This window comes from Periophthalmus magnuspinnatus, chromosome 21, assembly GCF_009829125.3.
Source record: "Periophthalmus magnuspinnatus isolate fPerMag1 chromosome 21, fPerMag1.2.pri, whole genome shotgun sequence".
NCBI lineage: Eukaryota > Metazoa > Chordata > Actinopteri > Gobiiformes > Gobiidae > Periophthalmus > Periophthalmus magnuspinnatus.
The window spans coordinates 4373905-4393725 of NC_047146.1; the positions used below are offsets into that span (position 1 = coordinate 4373905).

The following is a 19821-nucleotide window of genomic DNA, read 5'->3' on the forward strand; positions in this document are numbered from 1 at the left end:
ATTGAAGTGTGCTGCAAAATCACTCATATTTAGACTGCACAGAATGATCCTGACACACCCCCTGAAAATCCTCATACAGATCCTAAGACAGAAATAAAGCTCATAAAAATGGAGACTAAAAATCTTCCCTGGTTACATTTTTGTTCTGCCCTTATTCTCCATAGACTGTCATTCTATTAGCTTTTTAAATGTGTTATTAACAGACATGAATACAAAATACTGGATTGTGACTTGTTAAATGTGCACATTCAACATACTTTACATAAAATAAATACTTTAACGTTCTCTCAAAGAATATTTGCATGAGAAGAATGGGGCAGCACTATTTTCAATGTTACAATTTGTTTTATACATTTTCTAAACCAGGGATAAAATAATGCATAGACAAAAGGGTTCACACAGGAGTTAAAGAACCATATCCAAACAGAAAGACGTGTACTAAGGCTGCTGTCTACAATGTCCTCTCCAGTGAAGGATGGGATGTAATATGGAAATAAACACGCTATAAAAACTAAAATAACTATTCCAAGTGTCCTAGCTGCTTTTAGCTCTGATTTTCTGGCCGACATAGTCACAGTTTGATGCAACGTCATGACTTTAGACTGCATTGAACGAGCTTGAGAGACGACCACCATAAAAATCCTCACATACAGAACCACAATGACAGTGATAGGACTGATGAAGGTAAACACAAAATCAACATTTCCGGTAACGTGGTTGAGCACCACCACACACTCTCCATAACATGAACTGTGTGCATCAGGATCACTGAGAAAATCCTTTAAAATTAGACTATAGTAGAAGAGAGCACAGAGCCAACAAGCACAAACACAGAACCTAACCCGGTTTACTGTCACTTTGGTATTGTAATGTAATGGATCACAAATGGCTAAATAACGATCAATTGAAATGAGCACAATAGAACCAATTGCAGATGCTGTTATGGTAAAGACTGTTATATTATACAAAGCACAAAGTTCACTTCCCATGACCCAACAGGTTTCTGTGAGCAGGATTTGAAGTGGAATCGGTAAAAGACCAACAAGGAAATCTGACACAGCCAGAGAGAGGATTAGCAGGTTGGTAGGACTGTGAAGCTGCCTAAAAAGAGAACATTTTCAAATTACAGACCAAATTAAATGACAAGATTCAAATAATGAGCAATGCTTTGCCTGAAGTGTGCGATGGAGATGATGACCAGTAGATTCATTGTCACTGTGAGCAGAGATATTAGAGAGAGCAGGTTGTAGGACAGTAGAGCGTCTGATGGAGCAGGCTGGGGCTTTCTGCAGGAGATGTTGTGAAGTTCTGGGAAGCACAGTTCAGTTGTTTCCATGGTTGCAGATGCAGGTTGATGCACAAGACGTCTGCTCTTGAATTCACTGATGTGTGATATTTATGTTGTCTTTGGGTTCATCCTTAACAAACCCTCCCATCTACAGCACTATTTCCTGTGTGTGTCCACTGGGCCTCCCTGAAGTTTGCAAAAATGTAGTTGCTGTTTTCAATCACTTGAGTAAATATTTAAGTTGTGGTGTTTCTTCTGTGTAGCTTTAGCTTCTCCATCCAGGGGTTTTGAAACTGATGGAGGAAGCCAGGAAAACAAATTATTACTCTGGAAAATTCACTTTATTTTAAAATTGCATTGCAATTACAATGAAACAACCACCTTTTTGCCAGTTTAAACATTTTTATCATTGTACATGAAAAGATTAGACAATTGGATTTAGTAAAAAAAAATATAAATAAATAAATAAAACTATGTATAAATATGAATCTATGATGATTTTTCAGGTGTTTTTGTAAGTGGACATTTCCTTAGGGTCCTGAGAGTGACTTTTTAAAGGGAACCCTCAGGGTTAATAACTTATTTCACTATCTATTCACCCTGTTAGATTTGCACTGTTGTTCTGTCAATGTATTCTGGGACATGCCTGGAACACTTTCCTAAGAAAGCATCCAGGAGGCATCATCAACAGATGCCCGAGCCACCTCAACTGGCTCCTCTCAACATGGAGGTGCAGCGGCTCTACTCCGAGCTCCTCTCGTGTGACCAAGTGTGACCGAGCTCTTCGCCCTATCTCTAAGGGAGCGCCCAGCCACCCTGCAGGGGGAAACTCATTTTGACTGCTTCTATCTGTGATCTTTTCCTTTCGGTCATTACCCAAAGCTCATGACTGTAGGTCATGGTAGGTATGTAGATTAATTGGTAAATCGAGAGCTTTGCCTTTGGACTCCTTTTTTGCCACAGCAGACACTGCACCGATCCACCTGTCAATCTCACGCTCTATCCTTCACTCACTCGTGAACAAGACCCCAAGATACTTGAACTCCTCCACTTGAGGCAAAGACTCTCCACCCACCCGGAGAGGGCAAGCCACCTTTTTCCGGTCGAGAACCATGGTCTCATATTTGAAGCAGTTGATTTTCACCCCGCACTTTGCTGCAAACCACCCCAGTGCCTGCTGCAGTTCCTGGATCAATGAAGCCATCAGGACAACATCATCTGCAAATAGCAATGTGATCCAAACCGGACCCCCTTCAACCCCTGGCTGTGCTTAAAAATTCTATGACTTTCTCCTGCTCTGGTCATACAGGGGCCGGACAGCCCTTAGCAAAGGGCCCCAGACCTGATACTCACAGAGCACCCCCCAAAGGACACCACAAGTGACACACTAAAATGCCTTCTCCAGATCGACAAAGCACATGTGGAACAGCTGGGCAAGCTCCCATGAACCCCTCGAGTACCCGATGGAGCGTATCAAGCTGGTCCAGTGTTTTGCGACAGGGATGCAAACTCCTGAATCCAAAGTTCGACTATCGGTCAGATTCTTCTCTCCAGTACCCTGGAACAGACCTTACGTGGAAGGCTGAGGAGTGTGATTCCTCTGGAGTTGGAACACACTCTTCGGTCCCGTTCCTTAAACAGAGGGACCACCATCCTGGTCTGCCAATCCACAGGCACTGTCCCTGACTGCCATGCGATGTTGCACAGGTGTGTCAGACAAGACAGCCCCACAACATCCAGAGATTTAAGATACTCAGAATGGATCTCATCCACTTCTAGACCATTGCCTTTATGTCTCACTGGCATCAGGTGAGTATGCACTGGTGGATTCACTCTGCCACTGCATCCAATAGATCAGTGTGGATGCAACATAACTTTTTTCAATTAAACTCAGACAAGACAAAAGTCATAGTGTTTGGCCCACAGAAACAGAGAAAGTGTCAGCAGTCACCTCCAGTCTCTCTAAAACCTTCAAATAAGGCTAGAAATTTAGGAGTAATAATGGACTCAGACTTGAACTTTACTTTTTACCAACTAAAAACATGTCAAAAATCAAAGGTATACTGTCAAAGCCAGACTTAAAGAGACTTATCCATGCATTTGTCTCCAGTAGGTTAGACTACAGTAACGGCCTGCTCACTGGCCTCTCCAAATGAGCCTTAAGACATCAAGTAGTCTTACACCTTAAGACATCAAGTACATCAAAAACATTGCTGCTCGGGTCCTAACCAGAACCATGAAGTACGAGCAAGTAAGTCCTGTGCTCAGGTCTCTGCACTGGCTTCCTGTAGCTCAAAGAATAGACTTTGAAGCAGCTCTGCTTGTGAACAAGTTTCTCCATGGCCAAAGTACATCTTCCACAGATTAGTGCCATATGAATCATCTCTGAGGACTTCAGGGACCGGCCTCCTGCTGGTGCCCAGAGTCAGGACTAAACATGGGGAATCAGCATTTCAGTTTTATGCAGCTAAAATCTGGAACAGTCTTCCTGAAGATGTGAGACAGGCCTCTACTTTGACAATGTTTAAATCCAGGTTCTGTTTATCTGTGCATATGACTGAAAGGTTTTTATTCTGCACTCTTCTGTTTTAATGTTCATTTTATAATGATTATTTGTGATTATTTATGTTTTGATTTGTGTGATTTTAATGTTTTTCTTATTTTGTAAAGCACTTTGAATTACTGTGTAGACATTGTGCTATACAAATAAACTTGCCTTGCCTCTGAAGAGCTTGCCAAACACCTCAGTCGTTCCCATTTGATGGAAGAGCCTGCCTCCAAGTCCTCAGTCTCCGCTTCCTCCTCTGAAGACGTGAATGTGGAATTGAGGAGATCCTTAAAGCAGTAACAGTGTTGATGAAGCACTTCTTCCTCCTCCTGAGGCACCAACAGTTTGCCAGAATTTCTTTGAGGCTGACCCATGGTCCTCCTCCATGGTCTCCCCGAACTCCTCCTAGCCTTGATTTTTTACCTCTGCTACTGTACAGGCTGTGGCGCACTTGGCCTGACGGTGCCTGACAGCTGCCTCAGGAGTCCCACAAGCCAACAGGGTCTGATAGGACTCCTTCAGCTTGACGGCATCCCTTGCCTCCGGCATCTACTACCGGGTGTAGGGATTGCTATCCGTGACAGGCACCAGAGACCTTGCAACCACAGGTACAAGCAGCTGCATCGACAGTGGAGGTGGAGAACATGGCTCACTCAGACTCCATGTCCCCAACTTCCCAGGGATGTAGGAGAAACTCTCCCGGAGGCGTGAGTTGAAGACCCTGCTGAAAGAGAGCTCCACCAGATGTTCCCCACAGACCCTCACAGTACGCTTCGGTCTGCTGGCTTTCTCCTCTACCGGTGGATCTAAGTCACAGCCAGGTGGTGATCGGTTGACAGCTCTGCCCCTCTCTTCACCCGAGTGTCCAAGACACGTGGCCAAAGGTCAAATGACACAATTACAAATTTGATCATTCACCTCCCACCTAGGCTGTTTGGCCCATAGGCCGACACAACAGTGAGGGACCTGTCCCTGACCTGAACGCGCAGGGATGCAACCCTCTCATTCACCGGGGTGAAGTTCAACACGTGGTGTCTGAGCTGTGGGGCTATAAGCAAGCTCACACCAGCTCACTGCCTCTACATGGCCAATGCCAGAACAGTGAGGGTCCAACCCCTCTGAAGGAGTTGGGTATCAGAGCCCAAGCTGTTGATGGAGGTGAGGCTGACTATAATTAGCCGGTACCTGTCAACCTTCTTCATGAGCTCAGGCTCCTTCCCCCCACAGTGAGGTGATGTTCCACATTTCTACAGCCAGATGCTTTGTCTGTCGTTGAGACACCCGTCCTCGAATGCTGCCCAATCCTCCTCGCACCTGACCCCTACGAACCCCTCTGCAGATGATGAGCACAGAGCAGATTCATGTTCTCCCTTGGGGCTGTGCCTGGTCAGACCCCATGGGCAAAGACCTGGCCACCAGGTCCTCGCATTCGGGCCTCAGGCCCAGGCCTGGCTCCAGTGTGAGGCTCAAGGGTGAGGCCCCGTCTGCGCCATACACAAGTACAAGGTACACAAACTCCCCCACCATGATAAGGGGGCAGTTCAAGGTGGGACTTTATAAATGACGTTTTATAATATATGTTATTCATATATTATTCAAGTAATTCTAAGTTATATTACAAAGAATGAATAACATATATTATCAAAAGAATGCATGACATGTAAAAGGAATAAATAAAATACATTTTTAAAAGAATGCTTAAATGATATAAAAGAGAAGTTATACTATATGTTAAAAAGAAGGCATAACTTATATTAAAAATAATTCATACTAAATTTTTAAAATAATTCATAACTTATATTTAAAATAACGAGTAACATGTATTAAAAAGAATCCATAAAGAATGCATCAATTACATAGGATAAAGTTTAATAATTATTTTGCATAATCCTCTTACGATACAGAATACAAGATGGTAGAAAATATATTTACCACAAAAACAATACGCATCTATCATGAATGTGTGAATGAGAGGTAACCAATAGCAAAGTTTGTAGGTGGAATCACACACTCATAGAACTAAAGTTATGTCAATGAACTGTAATTTTAAGACTTATAGCAGTGGTGTCAAACTCAAATTCACAGAGGGGCAAAATTAAAAACTAAGTCGCAGGCTAAACAAAATTTTTATTGAAATATTTTGTTTTTCAGAAGGGGTGGATTAGATTTGAGTGTGTCGACAGGCAGCAGATGCTAATGGGCATCAACAGAAGTGATGGGGGCCAGCACCAACACTTTGCAAAGCATTCTGGGATTCGTAGTATTAGAGGTGCATGCTCTATACTGGCACGGCGACCTCTAAAATATATTTGATATGATCCCGGGGGGCCAAATATAATTATATCAAGGGCCAATTTTGGCCCACAGGCCTGAGTCTGACATATCTTTGTAGTGCAAGAAACAAAAAGACCAACTCAAATGTGCAGAGTCCAGACAAACCTGGAACCCAGAACATTTTATTTAGTTCACAGACGTGAAAAAACGGTCAGGTAACATTTGTTTATGTGCAAACAACTTTACAAACATCATCAGTAAAACTATATCAAACTCAGTTGTAGGATTTATAGAAACTAGTATCGCATTTTCACAGTGTCAATGAGTTTTTTTATAATTCTTAAAGCTGGGGTAAGAAAAACAAACAGAAGGGATTTAGACTCGAGTTATCACACAGCATCAACAAAACAACAGATAATGTGGATCTTTCCTCTGTGTGAAGAAAAACATAAACAAAGATTAATAATAAACAGCACAATAACATTTTAAGAGCCTTGGCTGCTTTTAGTTCTGATTTTCTCACTGAAGTGTGCTGCAAAATCACTCATATTTCGGATGACCCTGAGACACTCCTTGAAAATACAGATAGGGATAGTGTTTATACAAAAAATAAAATAAATAAATGCTCTGGTTATTATACATTTTCAGTAGAGTCTTTTTACTTTGTCTTTTTAAATGTGACATTAATACAAAATACTGGGTTGTGACCTTGAAATACACTTCACTGGCTTAATTCAAAGAACATTTGTATGAGAAGAATGGGGTTGCAGTATTTGCAATGTAATAATTAGTTGTATACATTTTCTAAACCAGGGATAAAATAATGCATAGATAAATGGGTTTATACAGGAGTTAATGAACCAAAACCAGACAACGACAGGTGTAGCAGTGCTGCTTTCTACAATGTCCTCCCCAGTGAAGGATGGGATGTAATAGGGACATAAACACGCTATGAAAACTAAAATAACTATTCCAAGTGTCCTAGCTGCTTTTAGCTCCAATTTTCTGGCCGACATAGTCACAGTTTGATGCAAAGTCACGACTTTAGACTGCATTGAACGAGCTTGAGAGACGACCACCATAAAAATCCTCACATACAGAACCATAATGACAGTGACAGGGCCAATAAAGGTACAGACTAAATCAACATTTCCGGTAAGATGGTTGAGCACCACCACACACTCTCCATAACATGAACTTCCTGCATCGGGATTGATGAGAAAATCCTGAAAAACCACACTATTGTAGATGAGAGCACAGAGCCAACAAGCACAAACACAGAACCTAACCCGGTTTACTGTCACTTTGGTATTGTAATGTAATGGATCACAAATGGCTAAATAGCGATCAATTGAAATGAGCACAATATTACCAATCGAGGAAGAAGTTATGGTAAAGTCTGTCATATAATACAAAGCACATAGAGTACTTCCCACGATCCAACAGGCCTGTGTCAGAAAAATTTCAACTGGAATCAATAAAAGGCCAACGAGCAAATCTGACACAGCCAGAGACAGGATTAGCAGGTTGGTAGGACTGTGAAGCTGCCTGAAAAGAGAACATTTTCAAATTACAGACCAAATTAAATGACAAAATTCAAATAATGAGCAATGCTTTGCCTGAAGTGTGCGATGGAGATGATGACCAGTAGATTCATTGTCACTGTGAGCAGAGATATTAGAGAGAGCAGGTTGTAGGACAGTAGAGCATCTGATGGAGCAGGCTGGGGCTTTCTGCAGGAGATGTTGTGAAGTTCTGGGAAGCACAGTTCAGTTGTTTCCATGGTTGCAGATGCAGGTTGATTCACAAGACGTCTGCTCTTGAATTCACTGATGTGTGATATTTATGTAGTCTTTGGGTTCATCCTTAACAAACCCTCCCACCTACAGCACTATTTCCTTTGTGTGTCCACTGGGCCTCCCTGAACTTTGCAAAAATGTAGTTGCTGTTTTCAATCACTTGTGTAAATCCCTAAGTTGTGATGTTTCTCATTAAACAATGACTATAATTACCATATTTTCCGCACTATAAGGCGCACCTTCAATGAATGGCCTATTTTACAACAGTTTTCATATATAGGGCGCACTGAATATAAACTACTGTAGTAGCTGGGGTTGTGTTACGCATCCACGAGATGGAGCTGCACTAAAGGGAATGTCAATAAAACAGTCAGATAAGTCAGTCAGTCAAACTTCATTAATAGAATATTAAAAAACATTCTGAAAACTTTGTTCACTCACAAAACAAGTTAATGCATTCAGAATATAGTAACTCTCGAAATATTGCAAAGCAATAACAATAACTCAACGTTGTTCAAACGTTAATGTCCATATTCACAATATCTCCCAGCCTTGTTTAGCTGTAAACACGTGAAAGAAACCCGTAAACCCGTTTTTTGTGTCTTGGCGGCACGGTGACTGAGTGCCATCACTCATGTCTCACAGCAAGAAGGTTGGTTCGATCCCCGGGTCACCAGGCCTTTCTGTGTGGAGTTTTTCATGTTTCTCCCCGTGTCTGGATGGGTTTCCTCCGGGTACTCCGGTTTCCCCCATCAACCAAAACATGAACGCCCTTCGAGACAACTGTTGTTGTGATTTTGGGCGTTACAAAAATAAATGAATTGAATTGAATTGAAAGCTCACTTTTTCAGCTCATTCCTCATTCACGAATCTGTCGAATTCCTCCTCTTCAGTATCTGAGTTGAACAGTTGGGCGAGCTCATTCAAAGTGCCCGATTCCGTCTTGTCAAAATCACCATTATCCGTGTTGCTGCTGTTGTCTGGCAGTTCAGTAACAATTCCTTCCTTCGTGAAAGCTCGGACCACAGTTGAGACTGATATATCAGCCCAGGCATCCGCAATCCATTGGCAGATTGTGGCGTATGTCTGTCTCCCCGTCTCCCTGTAGCGTTGGATCCTATCGTCGCCGTTAGACTCGCGGTTGCGGACTTTCCAGCAACGTAACTCCGCGCCCAGTCGTGCTCTCATGTAAATTCAAACGGCGTCTCAAAGCGGAGGCACATGGCTATCTAAATATTTTACCATCATTACTGTAATCTGCCTCTGTTGTCCTGAAGGTGACAAATGAGAGCGCGGTGCTGCGGGGATTTTCCCAGTCATTTATTCGATGCGTAAAAGAAAAAATACGGATGGATGTGTAAAATAGGAGGAGTTGTGTGAAAAAAGGCAGTAAATTCTGATACTTCGTTTAACATGATTTTTATGGCTAAAAAAGACTAAAAGTCTAGGTCTTGGTGAGCTATACTGGCCTATAGTGTGCTCAGTCCTTAAAGGGTTATTACCGCTATTACTTCGGCGACGCCTCCTGACTACAGGTGTCATAATTGACCAATATTGATCCATATATAAGGCGCATCGGATTATAAGGCGCACTGTGGGTTTTTGAGAAAATTAAAGGCTTTTAGGTGCGCCTTATAGTGCGGAAAATACGGTACATGGCCCTAGAGTGGCTGCTACCTCTGTTCCTCCTGTAAGACAAAGCTTTCTGAGAGTAAAGTTTTTGTTTTCAGATTTTTCCAGCTCATCCATTATTCTTGGCTTGGATCCAGAAAACACACTTCTCCAATACTTTACAAAGATCTGAGTCCGGTCACTGTTGAATCTCCCTGAATTCAGATGAGCACAAGTGACAGGTTTGCGTGATCTGTCTATCAAAACAAATATGGCTTCTTATGAGGAAGAAACAAAGGAAAAAAAAAATCACAGGGGGATTGAACAACATCATAGATTTCCGCAAAATCAGAACTAACCACTGTCAATCTAACGTGACAGGAATTTCATATTGTTCCTTAGTTTCATATGGTCATCCATCCATTTTCTTCCACTTATCCAGGCCTGGGTCATGGTGGCAGCAGTCTAACCAGAAACTCCCAGACTTCCCTCACCCCAGACACGTCCTCCAGTTCCTCTGGTGAGACTTCAAGGTGTTTCCAGGCCAGCCGAGACACATAGCGAAAAGAGTGCGCTGCACCCAACACAGCAGGCAGCTGGGTCCATAGATGGATTCACGTACAATGTGCATACGGCTCGCCAGAAAGAGGGTTGATTGCATCGAGCTCTATGGCCATTCTATCATCTGTCTTGAGGATGATGGCCGTAGCCCATCCAGTGCTATACCAGGGTCTACTGCAAATGTGTAGATTCCCACGCTGGTGGACCCAGCCCCATCTGCATCCTACAAGGGACAGCAAAGAGCAGTGACTGTCCTCGGCAGCCCTGGAAGACTACAGATTCTGGCTTACCCTGGGTCACCTCCAGCGGAGACTGTGCATGGGTGAAGTCCACACTACATAGAGATGTTCCCAGATGTTGCCAGAGCATTTAGCATCCACTGACAGCACTGGTTAAATAATTTGTTTGAGGTGCCTTTCCAGCTGGCCTTCGCCTTGGCACAGAACCAATAGCAAAGACTGTATGCGAGCTTGAACACACTTACAGAACTATAGTTATATCGAATAACTGAAATTTTAAGGCCCATAGAAGACAAATGCAAATGTGAAAACGCGAATGTGAAAAAGTTATTAAAGTGAAATGTTACATAAGAATCCACAATGATAGATTATTATTGGTCACTAACTTAAATGTTATGTAAAACAAATGTTTATTCACAAATGGAACATTAAAGGAGAGTATTATTTACATTAAAGGAGTCCAGGGATTTTGTGCATAGTGTAGTGGTGTGCGTGTGTGTGTGTGTGTGCGTGCGTGTGGAACATTAACATTAACAGAACATTAACAGAGACTATTTACGTTAATGTCGTAACGGGTGTGTGTAGCGGACCAAGGGATGCAGACTCGGGGCAGATTTACAGTATTTATTGTAGAAAGGGGACAAGTACGAACAGAAGGTGATCCAGAGGTGAGCAGGTGAGCAGAAACACAGGAACACAGGAACCGATAACATGAAGGGCCCACAGGACGACAGGCACGACAGGAACAGGCAGACCAAACGGGCGTAGGGCAGGGCGGGCAGGAGACATCCAGGGCCGGAGCACGACAGGAACACCGGGAACGGAGCCGAGAGCTCTGCCCAGCTCCAGGCACAGGCAGGTGAGGGAGGGGGAAGAGCACACAGGGAGACAAAACAGGAACAGAAAAGCCCACATCATGACAGTTAAAGAAGGCCTGGGATTTTAGCATGTCATTATCAGTGGTGTAGTGGCATGTGTGTGCGTATGTGTGCGTATGTGTGCGTATGTGTGTGTGTGTGTGTGTGTGTGTGTGTGTGTGTGTGTGTGTGTAGTGCGTAAAACAAAAATACCAACTCAAATTTGCAGAGTCCAGACAAACCTGGAGCCCAGGACATTTTATTATTCGCAGACATGAATAACAGGTCAAGTGACATTTGTTAATGTGCAAACAACTTTACAAACTTCATCAGTAAAATTACATCAAATTCAGTTGTAGGATTTATAGAATGGGGTTCAGTATTTTCATGATATCAATGAGTTTCATATAATTCCTAAAGCTGGGACAGGAAAAACAAACAGAAGGGGTTTAGACAGGAGTTATCACACAGCATCAACAAAACAGCAGATAATGTGGATCTTTGCTCTGTGTGAAGAACTACATGAACAAAGATTAATTATAAACAGCACAATAACATTTTAAGGGTCTTTGCTGTTTTATTTTATTGAAGTGTGCTGCAAAATCACTCATATTTAGACTGCACAGAATGATCCTGACACACCCCCTGAAAATCCTCATGCAGATCCTAAGACAGAAATAAAGCTCATAAAAATGGAGACTAAAAATCTTCCCTGGTTACATTTTTGTTCTGCCCTCATTCTCCATAGACTCTCATTCTATTAGCTTTTTAAATGTGTTATTAACAGACATGAATACAAAATACTGGATTGTGACTTGTTAAATGTGCACATTCAACACACTTTACATAAAATAAATACTTAAACGTTCTCTCAAAGAATATTTGCATGAGAAGAACGGGGCAGCACTATTTTCAATGTTACAATTAGTTTTATACATTTTCTAAACCAGGGATAAAATAATGCATAGACAAAGGGGTTTACACAGGAGTTAAAGAACCATATCCAAACAGAAAGACGTGTAATAAGGCTGCTGTCTACAATGTCCTCCCCAGTGAAAGATGGGATGTAATAGGGACATAAACACGCTATGAAAACTAAAATAACTATTCCAAGTGTCCTAGCTGCTTTTAGCTCTGATTTTCTGGCCGACATAGTCACAGTTTGCTGCAACGTCACGACTTTAGACTGCACTGAACGAGCTTGAGAGACGACCACCATAAAAATCCTCACATACAGAACCACAATGACAGTGATAGGACTGATGAAGGTAAACACAAAATCAACATTTCCGGTAACGTGGTTGAGCACCAATACACACTCTCCATAACATGAACTTCCTGCATCAGGATCACTGACAAAATCCTTTAAAATCAGACTATTGTAGATGAGAGCACAGAGCCAACAAGCACAAACACAGAACCTAACCCGGTTTACTGTCACTTTGGTATTGTAATGTAATGGATCACAAATGGCTAAATAACGATCAATTGAAATGAGCACAATAGAACCAATTGCAGATGCTGTTATGGTAAAGACTGTTATATAATACAAAGCACAAAGTTCACTTCCCATGACCCAACAGGTTTCTGTGAGCAGGATTTGAAGTGGAATCGGTAAAAGACCAACAAGGAAATCTGACACAGCCAGAGAGAGGATTAGCAGGTTGGTAGGACTGTGAAGCTGCCTGAAAAGAGAACATTTTCAAATTACAGACCAAATTAAATGACAAGATTCAAATAGTGAGCAATGCTTTGCCTGAAGTGTGCGATGGAGATGATGACCAGTAGATTCATTGTCAATGTGAGCAGAGATATTAGAGAGAGCAGGTTGTAGGACAGTAGAGCGTCTGATGGAACAGGCTGGGGCTTTCTGCAGGAGATGTTGTGAAGTTCTGGGAAGCACAGTTCAGTTGTTTCCATGGTTGCAGATGCAGGTTGATGCACAAGACGTCTGCTCTTGAATTCACTGATGTGTGATATTTATGTAGTCTTTGGGCTCATCCTTAACAAACCCTCCCATCTACAGCACTATATCCTGTGTGTGTCCACTGGGCCTCCCTGAAGTTTGCAAAAATGTAGTTATTATTTTCAGTCAGTTGTGATGTTTCCTCTCATTAAACAGGCTCCATTATAATGAATAGGAAGGAACATCTCAGAACTGATTTTAAACTGATGCTGCACAAAAAGAATCAGCTCCTCCAAATCCGAGGCCATGGTTCTCGACCTGAAAAAGGTGGTTTGCTCTCTCCGGGTGGGTGGAGAGTATCTGCCTCAAATGGAGGAGTTCAAGTATCTCGGGGTCTTGTTCATGAGTGAGGGAAGGATGGAGCGTGAGATTGACATGTGGATTGGTGCAGCGTCTGCAGTGATGCAGTCGCTGTAACGGTCCATTGTGGTGAAGAAGGAGCTGAGCCGGAAGGCGAAGCTCTCGATTTACCGGTCAATCTATGTTACTGCCCTCACCTATGGTCATGAGCTCTGGGTAATGACCGAAAGGACAAGATCGCGGATACAAGCGGCCAAAATGGGTTTCCTCCGCAGAGTAGCCGGGCCTGAGGAGCTCAGTCACACGGGAGGAGCTCGGAGTAGAGCCGCTGATCCTACACCTTGAGAGGAGCCAGCTGAGGTGGCTCGGGCATCTGTTCAGGATGCCTCCTGGACGCCTCCCTAGGGAGGTGTTCTGGGCATGTCCCAACGGGAGGAGGCCCCGGGGAAGACCCAGGACACGCTGGAGGGACTATGTCTCTCGGCTGGCCTGGGAACGCCTTGGGATCCCAGCGGAGGAGCTGGAGGACGTGTCTGGGGTCAGGGAAGTTTGGGAGTCCCTGCTTAGACTGGTGCCCCCGCGACCCGTCCCCGGATAAGCGGAAGAAAATGGATGGATGAGCTGCACAAAAAACTAAAAATGCCACAAACTTCCAATTTTAAAAAAGCTTGAAACTTCCTAGTACACATAGAAAAACATCCCCTATTACACTCCATTTTAGAGGTAATTTTTACGCTACCTGTAAAAAAAAATATATATATATATATATACACACACACACACACGTGGACAAAATTGTTGGTACCCTTAGGTTAATCAAAGAAAAACTCACAATAGTCACAGACATAAATTGACCAAAGTTGTAATAAATAAAAATTCTATGAAATTTAACCAATGACACATGAGACTTCTGCACCTCTCAGCAGGTACTTTGGCCCACTCCTCATGAGCAAACTGCTCCAGTTGTCTCAGGTTTGCAGGGTGCCTTTTCCAAAGGCATGTTTCAGCTCCTTTCAAAGATGATCAATATGATTTAGGTCAGGGCTCATAGAAGGCCACTTTAGAATAGTCCAGTGTTTTCCTCTTAGCCATTCTTGGGTGTATTTAGCTGTGTGTTTTTGGTCATTGTCCTGTTGCAAGACCCATGACCTGCGACTGAGACCAAGCTTTCTGACACTGGCCAGCACATTTCTGTCTAGAATCCCTTGATAGTCTTGAGATTTCATTGAACCCTGCACAGATTCAAGACACTTTGTGCCAGATGCAGTAAAGCAGCCCCAGAACATAACAGAGCCGCCTCCATGTTTCACAGTAGGGACAGTGTTCTTTTCTTGACATGCTTCATTTTTCCTTCTGTGAACATAGAGCTGATGTGCTTTGGCAAAAAGTTCCATTTTTGTCTCATCTGTCCATAGGTGTCGTAACGGGTGAGTGTAGCGGACCAAAGGATGCAGACTCGGGGGATATTTACATTTAGATATTATATTTAGATATATATATTTTATATTTTATATATATTTTATATATATATTTTTATATTTAGATCTGCGCCCTCGTCTTCCCCCTCCCTCACCTGTCTGTCTCCGGAGCTGGGCGGAATCCGGACTCCTCCCACGCGCACCTGCTCCCCATCAGCGCAATCAACGCCACCTGCCGCGGATAAGAGGGGCCCGGACGAGTCACTCGGCGCCGGAATGTCCGCGTACTCACGTGATTATGCTCTTGGCTTTACACCGATTTGGAATTCTGTCTGCTCTGGCTTACCGGAACCTTGTCCCCTTTTCCTCCAGGAATCCGCCGGGAACCAGCTCCGGACCTCCCCTGCTCGTACACCTCGACCCTGGTAGGATCCTGTCTCGCTCTGCTCCCCATACACCTCGATCTCTCCACGTCCACGGCTTCGCAACCACGCTCCCCAGCTTCCATGGTTTTTTGGACTCTAGCTTTGTCTATAAACACGAACTATACCACTGACTATTACCTTTGTGCTCACGATCACTGTGAATAAAGACATTGTTAAACTTTACGAGTCTGCACCTTTGGTCCCTACGTCACGCTGGTTACGACATTGTGTCAGATATCAACAATAAATATAATCTGATACATATGTAGTATTCAGGATGTGCAGGTACCAGAATAAACTGGAGAGAGGCTGGAAATAAATTTAGCAAATTTATTTAGCAAAGGAGGCACCTCTAAAACACTTAAGGCAAGCAATCAGCAATTTAGTAAAGGAAGGTAAAGTGTCCAGTGCTATTCCACATCAGAGTACACACTAATCAATATAAATACAATATATTCAATATAAAACACAACAAATCCAATAAAAACATTAGAATAGTTTGGGCACTTCACTATACTACGACATATTGCACCATTGCCCAAATTTTATTAAAGCTATATAAAGTGCCGAGGTGCAAGAATTATAAATTATAGGCCCCTATACACTTAGTAAAATTAAACAATAGTGGGATAAAACAGTGACAAGTATAAAAACTGCTCATGTTCCTTTGCCAAATTTGAGTTCAAATGTTTGTACCCATCTTCCTTTAACTTATCACCCATGAAACAAGTGCTCGGTGCCACTTCTCTCCATGTGGTGGATGGCTGGAGGTAGTCTGAGAACATGCATAAGCTCTTTTTAATGTCTATACGCTGAAGGAGAAGCGTAGTGTTTTCAACCGAAGCAACTAGTAAAAGGGGGCGCGTCATTACGCACGGCAATATGAGCCCTCACTTACGAACGGTCACGCCTACTCCTGCTACAATTCCACCCATTACACATAACTCTCCACAGGAACTTGCCAGAGCTTCCCCCATGCGCACAGATAAGATGCTATTATGTGCACATCTTTTAGCCAGGATAATGCAAACTGCAGAATAAAAAACTTTCAATCAATAAACAAATGAACTGTAATTCATACAACTGAACACAAATGTGCCAGCGCACATGATTCCCAGAAGCAATGTTAAGGATTATACATGATATATTTTACCTACAATTATGTCAATAGCAGAATAAACCATGCTTAACGATAGAGACCAGCATTAAATCCATCAAAAAATAAGGTCCTCCACTCCTGAGTCCACCGTGGAATCTTTACTCTTTGACACGAACCGCTCCAGGTCCGAGATGCCTCTAGTTTAACTTGTACAAACATCCACAGTGTCCTTGATCACGTACTTCCTTTGTTTTGTCCATTTCAGCATGTTTAGAATGAAAAACCATTGCAAAACAACAAAAAGGGCCCTCGATTCACCCAATTTCTTTACGTACTTGTCATGCTCCGTCTGTTTACAGAAAACTATGATATGCCATACATTGTCGTGTTCTGCTGCTCATTGGCTGTAAGAGGAAAACATCACTACAAGTATCTAATGTAACGGTTTGATTCTACAAGGGGGAGAGTGGGGCGTGAACTTTCAGTCATCTGTAGCACTGATTCACTGTCTGGGGCTCCAGTAACCCACAACCCCCACCTTATTGGACAACATTGGTGTCAATCAGAAGCTAACACGTTTGTATAGCACTCAGGAACAAAGTATGCACTGTCTGACATTTATTATGCCTGAAATTTACAAAAGAATGCAAAAAAGTGACCTTGCAGATTTCACATTTGGAATACTTTCTTGCAGCAGATTCGACATGAAGGATCTAACTTCTTTTGTGGACATAATTTCTTCATTGGATTATATTCTCTGGATTTATACAAGATGTATAAAATCTAAGATGTGCCACATTAACATCTCATCTGTGCGCACGGGTGAGGCGCGCTCTGGCACGTTCCTGTGGAGAGTTACAGATCAGACTTTGTTTATTGTTGATATCTGGCAGAATATAGTTCAGACAGATAAGCACAGAAGTTAACAAGTGTCATTGCTATGACAGAGTGGGCAAACACCAGAACGTTGTACTGGAACTGGAAACATGAGGCAGTGTCGTGCCGTAAAGGCAATTATAATCGTGCGCGATGATCACGATTATTAAAAAATGCCACAAACGATTAATTGCGGACCTTTTTTATCATGATTAACGATATTATCGTATATCGTCCCATCCCTATTGCCCAGGCAGCGTGTTTGGGATCATTGTCATGCTGAAAGACCTAGCCATGTTTCATCTTCAGTGCCCTTGCTGATGGAAAGAGGTTTTCACTCAAAATCTCACAATACATGGCCCCATTCATTCTTTCCTTTACACGGATCAGTTGTTCTGGTCCCTTTGCAGAAAAAGAGCCCCAAAGCATGATGTTTCCACCCTCATGCTTCACAGTAGGTATGGTGTACTTTGGATGCAACTCAGCATTCTTTCTCCTCTAAACACGACAATTTGAGTTTTTACCAAAAAGATCTATTTCGTTTATTCTGACCATATGACATTCTTCCAATCCTCTTCTGGATAATCCAAATGCTCTCTAAGAACATTCAGATGGACCTGGACATGTACTGGCTTAAGCAGGGGACACGGTTGGCACTGCAGGAGTCCCTTGCAGCGTAGTGTGTTAATGATGGTAGCCTTTGTTACTTTGCTCCCAGGTCTCTGCATTTTATTCACTAGGTCCCACGGGTGAGATCTTGCATGGAGCCCCAGATCGAGGGAGATTATCAGTGGTCTTGTATGTCTTCCATTTTCTAATTGCTCCCACAGTTGATTTCTTCACACCAAGCTGCATACCTATTGCAGATTCAGTATTCCCAGCCTGGTGCAAATCTACAATTTTTTTTTTTTGACCCTCAAACAGGTGCCATTAATACAGGTAACCAGTGGAGGACAGAGGAGCCTCTTAAGGAAGCCAGAAGTCTTGCTTGTTTGTAGGTGACCAAATACTTATTTTACTGAGGGATTTACCAATTAATTAATTAAAAATCCTACAAAGAGATTTCCTGAACTCTTTCCTCCCATTCTGTCTCCCATAGTTGAAGTGAACCTATGATGAAAATTGTAGGCCTCTCTCAGAAAGGATATATGTAACTGGCAGCCCAGTATTTATAGGGCACCATGCTGATGGGTATGGTAATCAATGGCTAACCCCGTAGGTTAGCTCACACACACTCATAGCATAGCATAGCATATATAACTGGAAGCTTAAGGCCTATAGGAATAAAATGCAAGCAACCCCCAACATGTAAGATATTGAAGTGAAGCATTGCATAGGCCTACAGAATGTTAGAAAAAAAATATGGCTGCTTACATTGTTGTTTTCAATCACTTGTGTAAATATCCTAGTTGTGATGTTTTTTCTCAAAGACAATTACTGTAATTACATAGTTGTAAGGAGTAAAGTTTCAGTATTAACTGATTTTTCCAGCTCATCCACTGTTCTTGGCTTGGATCCAGAAAACACAATCAGGGACTTGTGTAGTCTGCTTATCAAAAAATATGCCTGATTAAGAGTAAAAAAGAAAGGAAGAAATTATCACAGGGCGACTGAACAACATCATGGATTTCTGCAGAATCAATGAGCAAGGAATTAAACGCTGTTCATCTAAAGAGAGAGGAATTTCATCTTGTTCAAAATGATGGGTAACCAGTCACCTCCTTAGTTACATATGCATTACTGAAATAACCAAATGTCCACCCAACACAGCAGATGACTGGGTCTACAGATGGATTCGCTTACAATGTGCACATGGGACGATCGCATCAAGCTCTATGGCCGCTCCAACATCTGTCTTGAGGATGATGGCCTCAGCCCATCCAGTGCTACAACAGAGTCTATTGCACATGTGCAGATTCCCACGCTGGTGGACACAGCTCCATCTGCATTCTACGAGGGACAGACAGATTCGGGCTTACAACTGGTCACCTCCAGCAGAGAATGTGCATGGGTGTAGTCCACACTACATAGAAATGTTCACAGACACTACCTAGGCATATAGCGCTCACTGACGGCACTGGCTAAATAATTTCTTTGAGATGCCTTTCCAGCTGGCCTTCGCCTCAGCATAGAAACAATAGTGAAGCTCATAGCTGGGTTCACACAACTCTACAGTTTACTACAGTCTAGTGACTGTAATTTTATAACCTATGGAACAAATGCAAGGTGATCCCCACCATATCCATGCAAGTTATTAAACTGAAGCATTGCACAGTCATCCAGAATGTTAGATTGTTAAAGAACATGAAAAAAAGAACAAGAAATGTGTTGTCTAATGTCTAACAGGAGTGTGCATCTCACTTATTGGTCACTGACTTATTGTTATGCAACACAAAGGTTTATTCCCAAACGAAACATTAACGGAGATTATTACTTACATTTAAGAAGGCCTCGGATTTTGAGCGTGTCATTATCAGTGGTGTGGTCTGGTGTGTGTGTGTGTGTGGGGGTGTGTGGTGCGGGTGTGTGTGTATGGGTGTGTGTGCGTGTGTAGTATATA

General features: G+C 42.6%; 3 protein-coding genes across 3 annotated transcripts; all 3 read right to left on the reverse strand.

Annotated features, from left to right (window-relative positions):
- Positions 1–287: 287 nt before the first annotated feature.
- LOC117389489 (trace amine-associated receptor 13c-like) lies at positions 288–1336 on the reverse strand. Its single transcript, XM_033987172.1, has 2 exons — positions 1173–1336; positions 288–1101 (listed from the first exon to the last, which is right to left on the reverse strand). The coding sequence occupies exons 1-2, from the start codon at positions 1334–1336 to the stop codon at positions 288–290; spliced, it is 978 nt and encodes a 325-aa protein (XP_033843063.1).
- Positions 1337–6844: 5508 nt separating this feature from the next.
- On the reverse strand, positions 6845–7893 carry LOC117389490 (trace amine-associated receptor 13c-like). Its single transcript, XM_033987173.1, has 2 exons — positions 7730–7893; positions 6845–7658 (listed from the first exon to the last, which is right to left on the reverse strand). The coding sequence occupies exons 1-2, from the start codon at positions 7891–7893 to the stop codon at positions 6845–6847; spliced, it is 978 nt and encodes a 325-aa protein (XP_033843064.1).
- Positions 7894–12048: 4155 nt separating this feature from the next.
- LOC117389492 (trace amine-associated receptor 13c-like) lies at positions 12049–13097 on the reverse strand. The gene is made up of 2 exons (XM_033987174.1): positions 12934–13097; positions 12049–12862 (listed from the first exon to the last, which is right to left on the reverse strand). Exons 1-2 carry the CDS (start codon positions 13095–13097, stop codon positions 12049–12051), a joined length of 978 nt encoding a protein of 325 aa, XP_033843065.1.
- Positions 13098–19821: the final 6724 nt, after the last annotated feature.

What these genes read in the sequence shown, in the direction of transcription:
- LOC117389492 (XM_033987174.1), bottom strand. Translation starts at nt 13,097, where the DNA reads ATGGAAACAACTGAACTGTGCTTCCCAGAACTTCACAACATCTCCTGC. An exon ending in ATCTCCATCGCACACTTCAG is followed by an intron (nt 12,863 to 12,933) that starts GCAAAGCATTGC and finishes TTCTCTTTTCAG; the next exon opens with GCAGCTTCACAGTCCTACCA.
- LOC117389489 (XM_033987172.1), bottom strand. Translation starts at nt 1,336, where the DNA reads ATGGAAACAACTGAACTGTGCTTCCCAGAACTTCACAACATCTCCTGC. An exon ending in ATCTCCATCGCACACTTCAG is followed by an intron (nt 1,102 to 1,172) that starts GCAAAGCATTGC and finishes TTCTCTTTTTAG; the next exon opens with GCAGCTTCACAGTCCTACCA.
- LOC117389490 (XM_033987173.1), bottom strand. Translation starts at nt 7,893, where the DNA reads ATGGAAACAACTGAACTGTGCTTCCCAGAACTTCACAACATCTCCTGC. An exon ending in ATCTCCATCGCACACTTCAG is followed by an intron (nt 7,659 to 7,729) that starts GCAAAGCATTGC and finishes TTCTCTTTTCAG; the next exon opens with GCAGCTTCACAGTCCTACCA.